General features: G+C 48.0%; 2 protein-coding genes across 2 annotated transcripts in view; one reads left to right on the forward strand and one right to left on the reverse strand.

The window, feature by feature from the left end:
- Positions 1-1,309: 1,309 nt before the first annotated feature.
- LOC119375053 (octopamine receptor 1-like) overlaps positions 1,310-21,571 on the reverse strand; it is a 517,375-nt gene continuing 497,113 nt past the window's right edge. The window contains exon 4 of the mRNA XM_049420385.1: positions 1,310-11,244. Coding sequence (XP_049276342.1) covers positions 9,696-11,138 — 1,443 coding nt within the window. The 5' untranslated portion in view covers positions 11,139-11,244 and the 3' untranslated portion in view covers positions 1,310-9,695. The remainder of the gene's footprint in view (positions 11,245-21,571) is intronic.
- Positions 14,997-18,719, forward strand: LOC119381984 (uncharacterized protein K02A2.6-like). Its single transcript, XM_037649734.1, has one exon. The coding sequence runs from the start codon at positions 14,997-14,999 to the stop codon at positions 18,717-18,719; it is 3,723 nt and encodes a 1,240-aa protein (XP_037505662.1).

The following is a 21,571-nucleotide window of genomic DNA, read 5'->3' on the forward strand; positions in this document are numbered from 1 at the left end:
ACGCGACATATCTGCTAGTTACTCCGCTGCCTTTTGAATTCCGCATTCTACCATCGCGGAGAATGTTGGAGACCACAGTCTTACAGGTTTCAGTTTCAAATTCAGACAATGAAAAAGTACAAAATGTACATTTGTCCTGTCTACGAGGCTGACAAAAAGCCACGAATGCCTGACAAAGTGTCAGACCCCTGTCTAAACACACATCGCTCAAATAACAGAGGCGATTTCATGAGCTTCAATTTCTTGACCGCTGCTATACGCTCACAGTCGGCGCTCGTTAGCGCTGCACCACACTAAGATGGCGCCGCCATTTCTATCATACCTTAAAGAAGAGAGAGGAAGAAAATATAGCTGAGATTGTGACAGAAGAAGTATGCGTGCTGTGATGGTCTAACGGTTACCGAATCCAGTATGTTGGGGGATAGTGGTTCTATTCCTCCATCGGGCGCCCAGGTCGAATTTAATTTTTAAGTGTGATTTGCTCAACAAAACAGCGGCAGCAGCAGCACCAGCCATGATCAGGAAAATTCGGAGAGCTTCACGAAGACAGCTTCACTTTAAAACAAATGCATAAGTAGCCAACGACTCTCTACATACTTGCTATATTGTGAAACTATGCATCGAATTATAGCGAGTGCTGTTCGCCCATATGCGACTAGTACTCGGGCTAACATCACTTTTCAAAGTAATTACGTATATCAAGTTTTGGAGTGAAAGTGACAAAAAGAAATCTCTTGCTGTGCCGTTTCTGATAGACGAGGACAAGGTTCATAGGTGAATGAACTTCCGCACACTTACAATGAGTCAAACTAGCTTACTGTCTCGTTTGACTACAGATTGGAGGTTCGATGGTATTACAGGCACCTGATTACAACAGACACAGAGACGAGAGCTGACCGGAATATGGTTGAAGGGCGTTGCAAGTTTTGCCGGCGTTTCCACATAGGGCACCACTTTACTTCGCCAGAAGACTCTATTGCAGCCAATATTCGCCTCAGCCGTTTTTCTATCGACACACCACGTGATTTTTGCACTGATGGATCAGCCGAGTTTGTCTTTCTGTGGTGATAAAAGGAGCGATGACAAACGTCGTAAAGGATGGCTTCAGCAGTCAATATCGCTTCACTGAACCATTACTCTTGCACGTCTTGCCGATGCAATTCTGCTGACTGCTCAGATGTTGCACGGTGCCTCGCCGCAGAGGCAGCAGATGAGATGGAGGAGAGGTAGGGATCAACTACATGCATGAAGGAAGCTTATGATGGGTTTAGTTACCGCAGCGCAAGCGTGACAAGAGACGGAGACTTCGTTCAACCTTCACAGACGTCACACTTTATTTACAAAAAAGAAACAAAAGTGAACAGCATCCACATATAGTAACGCGTGGTTCAAACAAGTTTTCATCACCGGCAATACACGCCTATGTGCTGGTCATGGTGTGTTTACGACGATCCAAAAAGGTGACACACAACACTAGACGCAATTACAAATCACAAACGCAGATATTACGGCAAAGTTTTGTTATTAGCTCACCTTAACTCGCATGTGCTGAACGACACAAAAGAAAAAGAACGTCGCAATAATCCAGCTGTTGCTTCCTTTCCGTGAGTTTGTTTGGTTTCACGTTCTGGGCGACTACTTTACAAACTACCATAACAGCTGAGAGCTGTGACACGATTTTTGATATAAAATAGAGAATATAGGCTCACTTTCTGTTTATGTACACTTTTACACTGGCACACACTGACGCACACACACATTTGCGCATACACTTTCAATTACGTGCACACAGACTCTGCGATGGACAAGGCCTAGTCAACACTGATATAATGTGGAACAAGTAAAACTGACGTTTCATGTCAAGTCTTGCTGGAACATTTTTTTATGTGTTTAGCACACGGAAAGTACACAAGACGGTGCCTCCAGAAAAAGTTCACACAACAATGTGACTGTAACAGGCATAATTACTTTGGGTAGCGGATTTCGCACGGGCGCCAAATCCACAAAAGAGCTCAAAGAGACAGTGAGGGTTGCCGAAGTGCCCTTGTTTTTTCGCTTTGCGACAATGCCTTTATTGCGCTAATTTCCTCGCAAGTGAGCACATATCAGTGACCTGCGTGCACTTCGTTTTTGGTAAAGTCCACGCGCAAAAAATTGTCGAGCAACTTTTGCAGCTCAGTGCATTGTATAAGCCCACTTCATAATACGCAGACTGTGAGAGCCGCGCGGCCTTTTAGTTCTCCAACGCACAAAAAAAAAAAGAAAGGCTTGCCGTGTCTATGAGGTATCGGAGTCACATTCCCGAAGCATCTCAGCCATATCCAGCAACGGGATGGTTTAGGTGCAGATAACTAAAGCAACTATGGGTACACCTAATAACAGTGGGTAGGATTATCAGCATCTGTGTAATAGTTGTCGGAATGCTTGATGGATCTCGCCTTTGTGCGATGTTACGTAGAACACCACGTTAAGTTTTGAAAATCCCTTTAGAAAGTAACCTTTTGCTAACAATAACCTTTAATACCGCAGTGCTGTAACTATAATTCAAGAAAATGCAAATGTCTCAGCACTCCATTTGGTAGATCTACAGAAATTCGTGTGCGCTGTCGTAGCCTTCACGTAAGCATGACGACAGATACGTATAAAAAAAGCACTTACCTACAAACGAATACAGTTAAGACAAGGGCCGCGAGCCGCTAGGGAGGCATGTTCAGCGTCGCAAGCAAAACGCAACACAAGCGATGATGCAACATAACCTCTGCGTAGAAGAGGTTATGCTACTAGCCTTACAAGCTCAAGAACCTGACCTGAGCCCATTCCAGTGGATGAAAAAAAAAAGGGTAGCAAGAATCAGGAATAAGCAATGTGCTTAAAGTTTTCAAAGTAATAACGTATATCAAGTTTTGGAGTGACAGTGACAAAAAAAAAATAAAAAAATAAAAAAATCCTTACTGTGCCGTTTCTGGTCGACGAGGACAAAAATGAGACTATACTCTTCCTGGGAGTATAGTTTCAGTGAGGACTATAGTGGTACTGTAGTACTCTTTTTCAACGAACACATAGACTACCGCGGAAATAACGTTTTAGAACCTTAGTTCTTTTTAGTTAATGTTATATTCACTTTAACAGACAATAGTGGTCCACTACACTGATGCGCGTGTATCTCAACAGGTTGCGCGCACGGCCACTCTGCGAAAACATAGGTGGCGTGAAATGCTCACGCCAGAAGCGGACAGCGGAACCGAGCCCTTGTGGCGGCTGCAAGATGATTGAGCGGTACGCGACAGTTCGTCCATCAGGTTTCTTTGTTTCTCAATGAAGCTAAACGCCCGTAGAACATATCACAAACGCGACAGAGTTTCCTGGCTAGCTTTGAGCGCGTGAAAGGTGAGCGTTGCAGTGTTACAAAAAGAAAATCTTACGTCAGGCTGCACGCAAATTCCAGCGCGTCATTTTGCCCGGAATCAACTACACTGCAGGTGCTGAAACTTGGGAACAATTTATACACGAAAGGCTTCTACTGTTGAAGGCTCGCCCACGTAATATATCAATTATTAATGCATCGTATAAGCTGCATTGGATGTCGTGTATTGCACATGTGTAGCGACGAGACTCATGGGAACCACCTTTCCCTCAAATGGCTGATCACTTACTAAGCGTTGGGGTGTAACAAATTTGTCCGAATAACATTATAAGTACTGTAAGTACTTATAAGTAAGCAACCAGTTACACATAATGTGCACTTGCATAAAGACGTATTTCTTATTGAAAACCCCCGTACGTGTCATGTGCTCTGTATTGATAACCTTTTATTGTCATACACATAGATCTTATATGAAAACCTGTGTTTTCCCATAATCACATCGTGGTTTTGGCACGTCAAACCCCAAAATTTAATGCATATTATCATATTAGTAGAAGGCCATATTACTGCCGCAACAACAACAACCAAAAATTACACCCTTGACGGTGTTCTGTTGTTACAGGGGTAAAACAACCTTACCATTGCGGCTACAAAAATTATTGCATACGACGGCGAGCTCAGGCTACATATACGGCGAGAAAGGGTGTAGTTGAAAACTCTGAAGTAAATCTGATCGTTTGGTGCGCACACAAATATCTGACACAAGATTTTGGCAGTGACAGCAACCAAATTTTATTTATTGCACTGTTCGTGTCTTCTTCTGCAACTAACATCGCTATTATTCGGCATGAAAAAAACGAAAAAAAAAGAAGAGAAACATTTTATTTGTCCCCATCAACGATTCGGTATTACCCCTTGAGCTTAGCCATGGGACAGCCAAGAACTCTTTACACAGCCGTAATTGTGCAACACGTTTAGTGTGTTTGTGTCTTTACATATGGAGACAGCCAATACCTAATCAGCAATAAGAATATTTAGGTAACAAAATCTAAAACCGAAACGTTGCCGGCCAAATGAAAGCTCTAAGTAGAGGCCGCCACTAAGATGTGAATAGAGACGGATAGTTAGGATTTACTTTTAGTTAACAGCAGCGGTAAACTAGCCCCTGAGGTATGCGTATACGTAACCAAAATGGCCAATTTGTCAAGTGCAAACGCTCGGTGGTGTGTTTGCACGTTGCGTGGCAAGGGATAGCAAAACTACAAATATGTCCAGATGTTGCAAAAGTCACCGTATTCAGGCAGTCCACTGAAGCGTCCTGTCAGTTTACCGAATGCTCAAGGGCTTAGTGCTAGGTAGGACTGTGCTTCCTGTGGTGGTGTTACCGTAACAACTGGAAGTCGTTTGTTGTTCTTGCGCGAACACCACAACAGGTGGCACAGTCGGTTGCAGCATACCTTCTCGTTCCTCAATAGTTAATAAAATATATGTGTATATGAAAGGTTGTTTATGCATATGGCCATACAGTGCCTATTCAGCACTTATTGATGAAATGCAATATGATGGGCTTAGGAGTCGAATAATTTAATTGTCTATCAATCAAACTTGTCATATTACCGTTTTTCTTGCCTATGAGGGCAAGAAGAGCGGTAAATTTCTGAACTCATTTTTGAGGACGCAGATTAGATGTATGATTTGATTGTGACACGGGCTGCATATCCTAGTGAGAAAGCGTGGTACTCGCACAGCATGGTATACAATATTGACTTTTGATATTGCGTGACACGGTAACCCAGCTTTGCAGTGTATGAATGCGACGAATGCTTGTTTTTGGTGGAATCTGTAAGTACTTATAATGACACTGATTTGTTTGTTAGCTGTTAGATAGCCAGTAGGAGTGAGTTCTAAAACGTAATGAAATAAAAAAAATATGCTGTGGATATGATTCGAACAAAAAGCTTCTTGCGGAAGTTTTTCGGGCCATCACTACTGATAAGGATTACAGCCACTGCGCGACTGTACCACTCCAAGCGTATCTCACAACGCCTGCGTATTGTGAGCATGTATCACAATGTACTTATTTTTCAATGCGTATCTAATCTGTGCTTTCAGTAATATGTGATCTGTGCTTTCACTGGAAGAAGTGGAAGCCAGAGAGTGTCTGAAGCATAAATGCCAAAGCAATAAATGCCTGCCCTTATACGCAACGATCGCGCCCTCTGGCAGCATTTTCTCGCGGCAGTGAAAAACATGCAATGTGTTTGTCGGGAGTTGCCAAACCAATGCTGGTGTCACGAGAGCTGCTAGGTCATGTGCTCTTTGGCGCTACCGGCACCACGATAGTGCGAAAGGAAAGTACTCGGTAAGGTATCCGGACCCCAGTGCTGTTCCCACGGGCGGAGCTCTCACTGGGCGAGGTACAGTTGATGATGGTGCACTTCTAGTACACCTGACACAGTACAACAAAACGATCAAAGTCTATAATTGAACAGGAACAAAACTTTGCCAACAGACATATATACCACAGATAACAAACACACTCATCGATGGTACAGAGGAATTCGCCTTCACGAAAGCGGCCCAAGCGGCCAGCACGCGATGCACTTTCGCAAGAGACGCAGCAAATACGTGGCTCTCCACCGACAGCTGCTCAAAGTTCTTTCGTTATGCTGAGCTTATGGAAGTGCACGAGCCTAAATAACGCTGCACAATTGGAATGTTATGCAGCGGCCGAATAAGATATGGAACTGCACTCGGCAATGTTGCAAATGATCTCGAATAAATACATTAAAAGCTGTTATTCTGGTTTCAATTTTGTGGCGACTTCGACGATGAACGAACTTGCGTTTTTTTTTCCAACTCGAATCACTTTTTGAACGTAAATCTAACGACATACGTCCACAGCATTTCAGTTGCTTCAAATTCACACCAAATGTTATCTCTTATCTACGTATAAAATATACGAACGCTCTTCTACAGATCCAAGAAGGTTATCAGAAAACGCCGTGCCAAGTCACGATGTCAACGCACTGCTGCGTGTTTTTGTGGAGAAAATGGCAGCAACAAAGCAGAATAAAAGAGTATACATTACGCATCAAATGTGTATGGTTATGAATAAACACTGTTCTGCAGGCAGGTAGTTGTTTTAAGTAGCACTATGAGGTCCACGCAAAATGCTGCCATAGGCTTCAAGCCACAGGCACCTGTCTTGATTGCGACTTGTTGGTGTTTGTACTAACCGTTATGGCCCATCTCAATGTGAGTTATACGATTCAGGTGCAAATAGTGCAAGCGAAGAAGTGACCTGATAAAAGAGGACGCACAATTTTATCAGAAATTAGATTATGTCACTTATATTGAGAAGTAGTAAAAGGCTGAGGGCAAGACGTCATGACAGAAGCCCTGTTACATGTTTCACCGTATATGATGCTGCTGCATCACTGAGATTGAACTCTGCTCGTTTAGCTGAATAATGGTACATTAGGCTGGTCGTTTTCGAGCGTTCCAGAGCGCCCTGGCGATGCGCGTCAAATTCGGCTGATCGAAACCAATAAACATTTGGCTGGTTCTTTTATGGCACTGCCCTGCAGCCCACAGCACTCCGAGGCGCTCTCATCTTCGACCTCTGAGCGTGACGGAGATCTGGTGAAGTTCCGTTCACGTGGCTCCTGCAGCTTTCGTAAATGGCGTGACGTCAGCCGTGGCGTCACGAACCACGATGCTACGACGGTTCCTCGGCGCCTGCGCACTTTGCAACCAAAGACGCACTGACGTGTTTTCTCGTTCGGCCTCCGATTGCTCTAGCGGGCGGTGCACCAAAGTGTGATAGAATTCTAGGTCACTATAGCTGCACGTTCGGCTCTAGCACGCTTTCTCTGGCTTGAATCAAGAGCGGGATTCGCAATATTGCAGTCTTATTCGGAGCGTGGCTGCGACCAGCCGAATGCACCGTAACTCTTGTACGGGACAGGAACTACCTCAGCGAGGGATCTTGCGATGCCCGCCATGTTCATGGAATAGACGTCATGCTGCTGCTTTTCTCCTCGTTCTTATTTCTTTTGTTGGAACTGTGCTGAACGTCTTGTATTGATCGCAAAAGAATTAGCAAGCGTTTTGATCTTGCGTGGTGCAACATGACACATCCCGTCGCAAAGGAAGAGGTGAAAGATTGCAAAAAATCAGAACACAGAAAAGGGACGAATAATAATGCATCGGTGCACCACTTACACATTGCTGGTTAGGCCACGGCACGCTACGTAAAACGGGGCATTCACTTTGACTCAAAGGGTTTCGCAGGAGACGGGGAAGTTTAAGCAGGATTGAAGGTTTACCGTACTATACCACGTCAAATGGGACGACGTGTTCGTATTTTTTTTTGTTCTGTTTTGTTACGCCTTGATCATTCTTGAATATGAGGCATATGAGGGTTACACCTTTAGTTGAGGAACCAATTAAACTTTCTTTTTTCCCCTTTACTAAGCTGTATTGAAACAATACGTATACCTGAAATTAGGATCCAGGATGCATGCCCAGCGACCGTGAGGAGCGAACCTTAAGCTTTGTCCTTTCTCTGTGAGCTTTGTGTCTGCCAAGAAGTGTGCAGAGATTGTTGTACATGGCTCTACCTTCCAAAGAATGACTTAAAAGAGACCCTGTTCTCCTAACAAATGATTAGCTGACGATCTGCGTAAAACGGCGGAAATGACTAGACAACAGTTTCTCGAAAAAATAGGCATATAGGCGCATCAGACAATGCACGGATACGCGACGGACGTAATACATTCCTACACTTTAAAAAGAAAACAACAAAATATTCCTGAATAGAGGCAAAGTTAAGCCGTTAGGAAGGTCACTGTCCACAGCCAAGTAGTTTTCTTTTTACGCGAAAGAAGCCTATATTGCTATCAAGCGTTGGCTTTCCTGAAAAACACGCAAAATAGGAAATGAATGTGGAGGAAAAAAAATGGGAGCGCGGAATTTATACCCACGTGGCATACGAATACTTCTCACTACTTCCGTAATATTGTTTTTCCGCAACGGCGTAACTTATTTCGTAAAACAACAACAACAACAATAACAATAACAAGAGAACTTTCTTACTAGTCGAACCTTACGACGCATAAATATTTGTGGAGGAGGCATCCATCACTTGTGGCTCAGCATAAATGTGTTATGAGTATATCACATGAAACGTCAATTAAAAATAGTTGGGGTGCACAACGCAGCATAAATAAGCAACTTACAGGCATGCAGTGTAAAATACATTTTTGGAATGCGCCTCTAAGATTACGAAGAGAAACACAAGCGCTGTTCAAGTATACTGTTCGTATAGTGTTGTCATGTGGACACCTGCTCTACAGATCGTAAAGTGGATAAGAAAAAGAAACTCGATCGCTGAAAGTGTATTCATTCTTGAACGTTCAAACACTTCGGTCGTGCTCCTTCACGAAATGCAATAACAATGCTTTAATTTCTGAACTTCGCTGTTAAAATGTCTCTATGGCATGGGACTCCCCGGGTACTACTGGGCATATTTGCAGTCACGGAAGAATAAAAAAATAAGAACGCACAATGAAGGCTCGCGTTCACACCGAAGATATTTTTTTTATATATATAGAATGCTGCAACTTATAATGTGTACTTTATGACACCGGCTGAAAAAATTACCTTCATTTACAGAATAAAAAGTGATATAAACATGACAAGAAAATAAGAATGCAGACAACTTCAGTGTAATTCACTTGAGAGCTGGGTGCTCTTGCTTAGTTACTGCCGAAGTGGCACTCATAGTGTTTTCAAAGCAAAGCTACCGGTTCTGTATAAGGGCATGCAATCTACACGGCACTTCCTGTTAGAGACACAGTGTCCTTGGTACAAATTTGTGCTCCGTGGATGCAGCTCAGTAGACATGCGACCGCTCGAACTGCTTTCGAACGCTCTAGGATGCTCGCGGAGACCTTACATCTCCTGGGCCAGACAAAACGTGAAAGAGATCATATTGTTACGCACGAGTACGAGCAAAGTGCGCGTACCATCGTAGGGACGATCACAAACGTCTATAACAACGATACACTTAGTGTGTACAAACAGTTAACAACTGATCGTGTGACAAACGTGTGGCAGAAGCGCTCTGGTACTGGCACGTTTGCTCTGTGGCTATAGTGGTGATTCACGTGGGTGAGGAAGAAGACATTACAGCCGTGAGATGGACACCGACAAAGTCACTACGGCAGAGACACGCGGTGCAGTGAGCGGGTGAGGTGCAAAGAAGCAGTGGCGCCCCGTGGGAATGCCGCGATAGCGCGGGCAGGAGAAGGCTGTGACCAGGATTCTAGGGCGACTCGGCGTTGTCCGGGGGTGCGTCGTCAAGTACGGTGAGCATGTGGATCTGTTTGATGAGTGACGAGACGCCTCCTTCTTTGAGGCGGCAGCGACACAGGATGCGCTTGAAGGCCAGCCGAAAGTCCTTGCTGACAAGCACGTAGATGAGCGGGTTGATGGCCGAGTTGCAGTATCCGAGCCAGAAGAAGACCGAGAACAGCAGGTTGGGGATGCAGTGCTCGCAGAATGCACGCACCAGGTACACTGTGAAGAAGGGCAGCCAGCAGCATATAAAGCCACCCACGATGGTGCCCACGGTCTTGGTGGCCTTGGCCTCTGTGCGGAATCGCTTGGCCTGCCACCGTTGACTGCGTTTGCTCGAACGCGAGCCCTTGCCGCCGCCGCTAGACGTGGAAGTGCCGTTGCGTCCACTGTTGCGGGCGCTGCCCCTGTTCGACTTGAACGAGGGCGGCGCCGAGCGCGTGGTCCGCTGGTCACTTTGCTGACGCGTCTTGCTAGCTGACGACCGGGCGCTGGCTGACGGCTCGTCGCGCGACTTCTTGAGTCCGGGCCGGCGACGACCGGTGACGATGCCATCGATGCAGGTCTCAGCACCGAGGTGCTCGCTACCTCGCTTGGCGTTCATAGCGGAATCGTTACCGCGGTGGACGCGTAGCGTGAGCCTCTGGTCCGTTGTGCGTCCCTTGATCTTTCCTGACTTTGTGGTTATGAAACCTCGTTCAAGGGCGCGCCCAGTCTGGATGGCTGCGCGGTATATGCGGTAGTTGAAAAACAGCATGAACAGCATCGGTATGTAGAAAGAGCCCAGAGCCGAGTAGATGACGTAGCCCTTGTTGTTTATCAGCACACATTGTGCGGACTTGCAGAGCGGCAACGGGCCATCGGCAGCGATGCTCGAATTGTGCAAGGTCTCGTTCGACCCGTGGTAAGGCACGCTGTTTTGAGACCCGCCGTCGTTCCATCCAACGAGCGGCGGGAAGCAGATGACAAAGGCGATCACCCACACCGCCACGATGAGCAACTTGGCGCGGCGCGACGACATGAGGCTCCGGTAGCGAACCGGCCGCGTGATGGCCAAGTAGCGGTCCACGCTGATGGCGCAGAGATTCAGGATGGATGATGTGCAGAGCCATACGTCCACAGCTAGCCATATCTGGCACCAGGTGTGGCCGAAGATCCACACCTCGAGCACCTCCAACACAATTGAGTATGGCAACACGGTGAGCCCAACCGACAGGTCGGCCACAGCCAAGGACACCACGAAGTAGTTGGTGACCGTGCGCAGCTTCGTTGAGGCCAGCACGGCGATAATGACCAGCAGGTTACCGAAGATGACGAGTCCATTGATGGAGCCCAGCACGAAGAACAGGGCCACAGTGACCGGCTCATGGAGCTTCTCTGGCGGCACGCGGGACAGGCACGTCTCGTTCATGTTGCTACCGGGCCGCCGCCACGGTACTCGGGGCTACCTTGCGTCGCAGCTCGCTCCCGGCCGCCAAGCCTCGTCCTCCGGGGCTGCCCCCGGCCGCATGGCGTGCCTGCGAGAACAGAAAAGCCCGCAAATTACATACCATGTTACCGCGTTCACAATTACTGCCTGTTAACTTAAGACCAAATTGTTAGTTATTATCGATTTTTCTTGAGTGGTCGCTGATGGTTGATGTGGTGTCGATGCGAAATTGTGTTTTTACCATGAATCACATTCTTTCGATTCGTTCTTCGTGGGGGGTTGATAAGTGTTTTAAAATGAAATATTGATGATTGCTTTTATTGAGCCTTGAAGAGCAGCTGTCTAGGACAAGCTATAGAGCGTGAGAAAGAGCTCGAATCGGCACCAGTGGCTTTTATGACTCAGTCTAGCAGACTTGCATTCAACAATGTAACTGGAATATTGTACAGTAAGAAGCGCGTTCGATTTTGGATGATAAAATCAAATTGAGAAGTTATGATTCGATCAGTGAAGTTTGAAATTAGCGGCGTGGGAGCAGGAAATAATTGACAGAGCGGAATATTAAACTGTTGTGTGCGAAAGCGTCGAAGGAATATAAAATAAAAAATAACGCTTGTCAAAGAAAATCACATAAAAAAGTCACAGTTTCGCCGCAAAGCCGAGGCAATGAATGCGATAGCAACAAATTACATAGTCACAAGAAGAACACCAAGCAGCTGGATACTTGCAGCACGCCAATCAACCACAAACGACTCACGAAAAGAACACGCACAGGATGACCACGAACTAACAGCGGCAACAGCTCGACACTTGCAGCGCGCTGCTCTGCTCAAACACAAGGAAGAACGCTCGAAAAGAACGCACAGGCACACACAGGACGAGTGCGAACTAACAACTGTCCCAGTTACCCAACGCTCTTAGATATTTTTGTTTTCTTGAAAACTGCGGCGCGTGGAGTGGCCCCTCCTCGTCTACTGCCGCGCGGTGGCATCCGACGCATTGTTTACCCGGCGTTCCACATCGCATGTGGGTACAGAAATGGGCCACATCTTAGTGCACTTCTCAAGGGAAGTTTTCAAACAGAAAGCAAAATCTATCCTTGCTTTAAAGCGCACCCTGCGGGCAACCTCGCGGGTGATACTGCACACGCGGAAGCACCTCCGAGATCTGCATACCGACAGCGTTAAATGGCGTATATAAATAGCTCACCGTTATTGTTCTCGACAACCGGTAGAGCATGGCCGAGCTGTTTAAAGTGGGCCGTGGAGGAGCGCGGGGTGGAAGGTTCGAATCCCGGTGGTGCACTTCGAAAGTTTTTTCCTTCTGATTTCTTTTTATTTCTTGGTTTTATTTATATATACATACATATACAAATCCATAGATATCCGGGGCATGACGGCGACGGCAAAAATCAGCCGAGAGTGTTCATATAATTGCTATCGCAATATTACGATTTGGATCTCAATACAAATGACAAAAAGCGAATGCTGCGGGACGGAGAAAGAGGTAAGTAAAAATAGAGAACATAAGTTGTCGTAAAAAAAAAATGTGATACACCGTTACGTTGAAGAAACAACAACCTATAAAAATGTCGATACGAACACCTCGACAGTATCTTGTGAACGGCCACGCCGCGAAGCGACACGTAAGATTTTGATCAGCATGCTGGCTCAATGAGGACATTTGAACAGGAATGCAGTGTCTTGTGGCCGCTGAGCTAGTGAAACTGTGTGGAACCTTATAGCTTGAACTATTTGATAGCTTCTTCGGAGAGGTAATCTTTATAGTAAATTCAGTAAATTCCAGAAATGACGGATATCAACAGCTTGAGAAATCACTGAGGAGGAAATCTTGTTCTAAAGGCAGCTCACTTGCGCACACGTGAACAAACGCCAAAGCAGACAACGCAACGCTGAGCTGCAACTATGTGTTCGTAGCTTCGCAAGAAGCATTTTTGTTGGTGCTTGTATACAACGCATGTGTAGGTGAAATGAATGAGGATCGAAGGGGGACACACCAAAACGATAGGATCTTAAGGCCGCAACAGCTACAAAAGACTATTCAAAACGAAAAAAAAAGGACAAAAGACAAAACCTAGTGTTAAACGTATACGCTTGGATTTGCGGAAAATAAGGGTAGAATTCACAAAGCTTTCGGTTCGTAAGTGCTCTTTACGATTGGCCAAGTGGCTTCGCTAATTATATATCTAGCACCAGGATTGGCAGGAATTTCCTCTTACGAGCAATTTTGGCACAAGGTCTTTTAGTGAATACGGGCCCCGATGCCTGAGAATCTTGTTTTACTTTCATTTCGCTAGGGCTGTCATTTCGCAAGGATGACTGCTTGAGTGGTATGCGATCTGTGACAGCTATATGGCCTGCATGTGCTCCAGACATGCTCAAATCTGTGGGAGGTAAGGTCAGTGCGGGGCTGCGGGTAGTGCAGCGGGTGTAGTATGCTGTACATTGGGTGCATCGTATTGAATTTAGTACTGGACGAATGTGCTGGGGTAATGGTGAAATGTTAAGATGTGAAAGGACTACCAGTATGCAAGGCATACGTCGCGCGGGGGACGGAATGAACCTAGGGAGGAACATGGCGGCTCATTTGAGTGAGAATGTGTCGTCACTGGCGGTATCTATGGGTGGTAACTGGTTCCCCGTATTGCGATTGCCCCTTTCGATCGATCACTGGGTGTTGTCATTGAGTAATAATGTTTCACTTTCATGAGACAGCCGTTGTGCTGCGATCTACGGTGCGCGATACATTGATAAGATAGTATCAAAGGGAAAGGAATTAAATGGCACCGGCGAAGCAAAGGAAGATACGCAGAAGCTAAAGCATCTAGGGGCGAGGATCTGGTGGTTAGCTTGTCGGGATAAACAGGAGTTATATGGGCGCGGGCGCACTGGTAATTTATACAGGAGCCGAAACGCAATCGATTTCATCCTCGGGCTGGGTACGAGGCCATCAACTCTCTCTTAAGTTGGACTTCGAATGGTTTTTGGCTAAGGTAGATTGATATACGATGCGCAGATTGAAAAGGCCGACTTTGACTTCGGTGGACAAAATTTATACGTATACGCAGCCGATAAAACTAAGTTTAGCACACTCCTCCCCCACTCCCCCCGATAGCGCATTCCTCACTCCTCTGAGCGGCTATGGATGGATGGATGAACAACTTTATTTTAGTCCTTCGGTGCGAAATATTTTTTTAGGGTATCAGTACAACACCGATTTCAGGGTGTAATGATCCACCCTGAAGATATATTTTTAGTTATACAGGATCGGTAGGCAAGAGGGATCGTCCCTGCTAAAAACATGCGTCGGGGAAAAAGAAGTTATAGAAAAAAGTCAGCGGCAACAGTGAATCGAGCGAATCTAGTGAATCACATTTCTGCATTATGAAGCCTAATTGGCCAGCGTATGATACGACGAGTGGAATGGCTGTTTCACGCCAAGCTCCCCTGAGAAACGAGCGCATCGTTAAAAAGAAATGCAACCAACATCTTGTTGTGTTCGAAGCACTCCCTGTACTCCCTGTGTCAAGAGCGAGCCCCGCGAAGGACCGGATGCTGAAACTACTTCCAGATGTTGACTCCTCTCCTTCCCGCGCTCGGCTCAAACGAGCCACCCATCGTTTCCCCCGGCAGTTCGGCTGCCGCCTCCATCCGAGTAGGAATAAACTTGTTTTTAACCGTTCGAGGCTGTCTACGCTTTTTGAGACTACCGCGACCCACGCGTACGTCTATGGGCCGACGACAACACCGGACATAACAGTGGCGACGAGGAAGTGGATTTGGACCTACGCTACGCAACGATATTGACAAGCTACAAGCTATGGCTACGCACGGGCTCCCAAATCGGCTACCCGAATTCAACGGCTCATCATGGTCATCATGGTTTGGACGCCTGCAATTTTACTTCGAGGCTAACAACATCACTGATGCAGCAATGAAGAGAGCCAACCTGCTAACGCTGTGTGGGGAGCAGACATACGACACAGTCTGTGCCCTGATTCAGCCACGCACTCCAGCAACCGTTGACTACGACGACATCGTAGCAGCGCTACAAGAACACTATGACCCAAGGCCATCGGAGGTCTACTGTCGAGCCCGCTTCCAACGGCGAGACCAACTGGAAGGCGAAAAAGTGGCCGAATACGTAGCGGCTCTCAAAAAGCTCGCTGCTGACTGCAATTTCGGGACGTTGACCGCGACAACTTCAGCTACTGCGCAGGAGGGAGGATCGACTGCCACACCTGCTAACACCACTATGCTCCCCTTGGACGTTATGTTGCGTGACCGTTTTGTGTGCGGACTGCGTGACGAAGGCCTACAACAACGCCTGTTCGCGGAGACGGGTCTCACATTCTCCAAAGCCTACAACATCGCCCAACGAGCGGAGAGCGCCGGTCACCAGCAGAGGGATATTCGACGGAACGTCGAGCCGGTGCATCACACCAGTGAGCAGTCAGGTCATTCCACGTCTAAGGCGAAATCAAGCAAAAAGACACAGCGCTGTTGGCGATGCGACGACATGCACGATCCCCAGGTATGTCGATACAAGACAGCGACCTGCAATTTTTGTCACAAACTGGGACACATTGAAAAGGCATGCATCACGAAGCGCAAACAGCTCCGACCGAAGACTTCAGTGCAACGGAACAACAATGTCGACGCACAGGAGGGCCAGACGCAAGATAAAAGCCGAACAGCACTAACGTCATCGGCACTATATGACTTGAACGCCGTTGTGAACCTCGGCACGAGACCGAAGATTACGACTGAAATCTTGGTACACCAGCGCCCTATCAGGTTTGAGGTGGACTCCGGAGCAGCATGTACGCTCATCAGCGAGGACACTTTTCGCGCCACTTGGCGTGAGAACGCACCAGCTCTCCAGCAAGACGACACGCAGCTGAGAACGTGGTCCGGACATTCTCTTCCACTACTGGGCTGTGCCAACGTAGACGTGTGCTACAACGGTCAGACCCATCAGCTCCCCTTGCTGGTCGTTCACGGTTCCGGATCAAGCCTTTTAGGACGAAATTGGTTCACCCCTCTTGGAGTGGTCATTGGCGGAGTTCACCACACACCCAGCTATCCGTCAGTGGAGGAGCTTCAAAATAAGTACAAAGTGGTTTTCTCCGAAGACATACCTGGAAGCAACGGACCTCCAGTCACACTGGAGCTTCGGGAGGATGCGACGCCGAAATTTTTGAAAGCTAGGTCGGTGCCTTTCGCCCTACGAACGTCAGTCGAGAATGAGCTTGACCGACTGCAGGAACAAGGGATCATCGAACCGACGCAACATTCGGAATGGGCTACACCACTCGTTGTCGTCCGAAAGAAGAACGGTACCCTACGCCTCTGCGGAGACTACCGGAGCACTGTCAACCTGGCGACAAAAGCATCTTCCTACCCACTGCCGACACCGGAAGAGGTTTTTAGCACGCTTCGTGGTGGAAAAATCTTCAGCACCCTGGACTTGACACAAGCCTACCAGCAGCTGAAGGTGAGCGAATCAACGTCTGAACTGCTCACGATAAACACCATTAAGGGTCTCTACAAAGTTAAAAGGCTACCATTCGGAATATCTGCTGCGCCAGCAATCTTCCAGAAATTTATGGAGTCTACACTTAGCGGGATCCCTGGCGTTTGCGTCTACTTGGACGATGTTATTGTCGGTGGCGCTTCCTATGAAGAGCACACAGAACGCTTGGAGCTCATTTTGGAAAAGCTATCAAATGCTAACTTGCGCATCAGCAAAGAAAAATGTGTTTTTGCGGTGCCTGAAGTGAAGTTTCTTGGACATCAAATTGACGCGCAGGGTATCCATCCCACTCAAGACAAAGTGCGAGCAATTACTGAAGCACGAGCGCCTACTAACAAGCAAGAACTGCAGTCGTTCTTAGGGCTATTAACGTTCTACGACCGTTTCCTAGAACATCGAGCTACAGTGGCCAACGATCTATACCAGCTCCTGCAGAAAGAAGTCCCATGGACTTGGTCGCCACGCCACCAAGAGTCATTTGTTGCCCTTAAGCAACTACTTCGTAAGTCTACAGTTCTGCGACACTACGACGAAAGGAGACCCCTACTGCTAGCCTGTGACGCATCACCATACGGAGTAGGAGCAGTCCTCTCCCAAGCTGACGACCAGGGACGGGAAGCCCCGATCGCTTTCGCATCGCGCACCCTATCGCAGGCAGAGAGGAATTATTCCCAGCTAGATAAAGAGGGACTTGCTATCGTCTACGCAGCAGATCACTTTCGGCAGTACATCACGGGCAGAAAAGTGACATTCATAACAGATCACCGGCCCTTATTGGGTATTATGGGTCCCCAGAAGCCAATGCCACAGACTTTGTCGCCGCGAATGACACGATGGTGCATCAAGATGTCGTCGTACGATTACGAACTCGTACATCGCACTGGAAAGAAACACCAGAACGCCGACGCACTAAGCCGCCTGCCGCTAGACACCACAATAGATGAACCACCCCCGCCAGGTGATATACTCATGTTCGAGGCGCTGCCGAACCCTCCGCTAACAGCTGACACGGTAGCAGCGTCAACGCAGGAGTGCACTGTCTTGAAGGAAGTCTACGCAGCTATACAAGAAGGCAACGTGCAGAAGCTAAAGGGTGAACACTTCAACGCTTACCGCAAGCGAGCTGCGGAGTTGAGCACTCATCGCGGTTGCGTCACCTTGGGATCAAGAGTTGTAATTCCGGCGGCACTTCGCGAACAGGCCATGTCGCTTGTCCACGCAGGCCATCGAGGCATTGTTGCCATGAAAAAGTGTGCCAGAAGTTACATGTGGTGGCCTGGTATCGACGGTGATATAGAATCGACAGTTCAGGATTGCCAGCCTTGCCAATGCAACCACAGAAGTCCGCCAAGAGCCCCTATTCCTGAATGGGAAAGACCAGACGCGCCTTGGCACACCCTGCACATTGATTTTGCTGGACCTATCGAAGGATGCTCATTCCTGGTGGTTGTAGACGCATACACCAAGTGGCTTGAGGTAAAACAAATGGCTACAACGACATCGGCAGCAGTTATCGACACTCTGCGGTCGTTGTTTGCAACGTTCGGTCTACCGCGCAAGGTGGTCTCGGACAACGGCACGCCGTTTGTGTCCACGGAGATTCTCAAGTTTTACAGCGACAACGGCGTCTCGTCTGTTACATCAGCTCCTTACCACCCGGCGACGAACGGACAAGCCGAGCGATACGTGGCTGAGCTAAAGCGCGCCCTTACTAAAGATCAGACTGGGACAATGCAACGCCGCATCGCGCGCTTCCTCTTCAGACAGCACAACACTGTTCAAAGCACTACTGAACAAACGCCAGCGAAATTGATGTTCGGACGAGAAATGAGAACCCAGCTGACAGCAATTGTCCCGGAGCCCTCGGCGAAAACACCGTCGGAGGAAGAAAAGCTCCCGCGTAGCAGGAGAATTGAAAGTGGACAGCGCATATACGCCCGCCAGTTCCACAGAAAGCCCGGCTGGGTTGAAGCGACGGCACCTCGACGGAAGCTTCGTCCCACTTAGCCTGGCATCTCGCACCAGATGAATCGGCGCCGCCGCCCGCCGGCTCTGAACACAAGAGAAACGACACCCAGCGAGCGGAGGCTTCTCTTCCTAGTGCGTCCAGAGCGTCCACGCGCCCACGGCGGCCCCCAGATCGCTTCCAAGCGACAGTCTAAGGAGGGAGGAGATGTTGTGTTCGAAGCACTCCCTGTACTCCCTGTGTCAAGAGCGAGCCCCGCGAAGGACCGGATGCTGAAACTACTTCCAGATGTTGACTCCTCTCCTTCCCGCGCTCGGCTCAAACGAGCCACCCATCGTTTCCCCCGGCAGTTCGGCTGCCGCCTCCATCCGAGTAGGAATAAACTTGTTTTTAACCGTTCGAGGCTGTCTACGCTTTTTGAGACTACCGCGACCCACGCGTACGTCTATGGGCCGACGACAACACCGGACATAACACATCTCTAACGACATTTTCGTTCCAGTGCTCCCTCGCAACTCTCGTTTGCCTACTCGGTCGCATGAAAACTGTGCAGTGCGGGATCAATGCGGAGCTCGCGTAAGCGGTTACTAAAAGGTGGAATTCCCGCTGGTGTTCATGCTTGTGGACAAGAGCAAACCATGATTGCGGATATTTTGGACCATCCTGTTGCTAACTATCACGACTGATGAGCCGACGAGATCTGACTAATTGCACGCCGTTATACCAATAGGCACTCTGAATTCCTCCACCCACCCCCCCGGCCCCTGGATTTGCTTGGTTTCTCACGACACCGTATGGTTCTATTACACATGATATGTAAGGCAGGAAAGATTTGTCCATATATCCAAAATCGTGAAGGAGACGATTTGTGAATAACAACAACACTTACGAACGTAATAAAAAAAGAGAAAAAAAATAGCCGTACATATATAGTGCAGGTGTTCCTTTTTCTTTAATAAGAATATGATTTCCTCTGGAATCGAGATTTAAAAAAAGAAAAAAAAAGACATGCGAGCTGCAAAAATAACTTGTTACAGTCATTCGGACTTGCATGTTTGGTCGTTGAGCCTTTGTAACGTGCGCGTGCGTACTTCCAATTAGAAATTCCGAAGCGGAATGAGTCGCCGTACCACTCCGTTTTAATGAAGAGCCGCCACGACAGGAAGCGTGCCAGCACTCGGCACGCTTACAGCGTTGGCCACAGAGCGAACTTTATTACGTTCCCTGAATTGGTCTGCATGTTTACATGGGTTGGGTGGCCCAGCCAATGCATATTGCGATGGTTTCTATGAGTACGGCCGTTCCCAAGAGCGCGCACTTCACTCAAGGGCGATTGCAATAGAAATGCGGCTTAATTGCGTTCCAGCGTGAATACTGGCCGCGAAATGAAATGTAGAACGCGTGGAGAATTATACGAGGAAAGAATGTATGCCATAGTTCAATGTCTGACTGTAATGCCTGCGGACGAGTTGAGACGGCATGTACGGTGAAGCATCGTGCTTTAGGCACGATGCGACAGCATCAAAGTAGCCGTCATTCTTGGAACGGGAACTCGGAACTCACAAGCACTGCCTTATTAGGAGCGAAGCTCCTTAGGCCCGCACTCCTCCGCGCCGTCGAAGCTCCCTTCTCTTAAGTCACGCTTTAGGCTGCAGTGGCCGGTGATTTAAGAGGAAATGTTTAGGCCTTGAGCGGTTTGGTTCTAGCGCACCAGAAATGCGAGGTTAAAAGAAATAAGCTCTGTGCACAACTGGTTATAATGGTCGTCTTCACTTTCACCATCTTTATCGTGGATTGTGAAATGACAACCATCATTCTAGCGCACTACGGGTGCTTTGTCGAAGGTAGTAGCAGACGGTCTCCCCACCCGGCGCCGGCGCAAAGAGACTTGAAACGCTGCGCGCGCCGAACGCCATGCGCGGCGTTCCGTCGCCGCCGTCGAAGGTCCCCGCCGCATCACCGCTCGCACCCCTCTCCCACCTGTCTCCCTCTGCCTGCGCTGCACGCGCCACGCAGTCACTCGCTCAGTCGTTCCCGCCACCGAGCGCAGCAGACGCTCTCCCCACCCGCTCCCCACCCTACCGCCATCATGAAAGCCAGCAGCGAGATCACGCGCATAGTCGTTTGCGTCCCATTTCTAAGGAGCTTGGCTCATCGGTTGTATTCGTACACGGAACAACTGCTAGTTTTTTGTCTTACATAAGGACGAGACGAGAAATAACGCCGGCGCATAAGAGAGAGTTGTATTTAAAAAGTAAGTATGTTGCCCAGGGCTACTCAAACGAAAGCCTTAAGCTAAATTTTGAATTAAATTCGGTGGTTTTACTTGGCGAAATACCGGATATGATCATGAGGTACGCCATAGTGGGGGGCGCCCATATTAGTTTCGACCCCTTGGTTGGTATTTTGCGATGGGCACGCAAATCCAAGTACATGGGCAAGCGGGGCACGATACAACATCATTTTGTGGTTTTGTGCCTTTATGTGTCCTTTGTTCGTTCGCCTTTCTGGGGTCATCGCTGGAGGTGTCTAGTGTATTCGCTTCACCTTTCCCAGGGGCAGACCAGCTGCACTCTGTTGACTTACCTGAAGGCGACCGGATTTCACAAGCGTCTGTGAACTACCAGCGCGAGTTCGTGTTGTGTGTTTTCTTCGTTTTCTTTCTCTTGTTCTTGCTTCTCTATCTTATCTAATATTCCCCCTTTCCCCCACCTCACGTGTAGGTTAGCCAACTGAGCCAAGCTTGATTAACCTCCCTGCCTTTTCCCTTCGTTTCTCTCTCTCTCTCTCTCTCCCTTTGGAGGTCTAGTACTACGGCTACTGCTGGACACCAGACTGGACAGAAATTACTTAACCAGTATCCCTAGCAAGCGTTCTGGGGAGCACGGCTTAT

Source organism: Rhipicephalus sanguineus, chromosome 1 (assembly GCF_013339695.2).
Source record: "Rhipicephalus sanguineus isolate Rsan-2018 chromosome 1, BIME_Rsan_1.4, whole genome shotgun sequence".
Classification (NCBI taxonomy): Eukaryota; Metazoa; Arthropoda; class Arachnida; order Ixodida; family Ixodidae; genus Rhipicephalus; species Rhipicephalus sanguineus.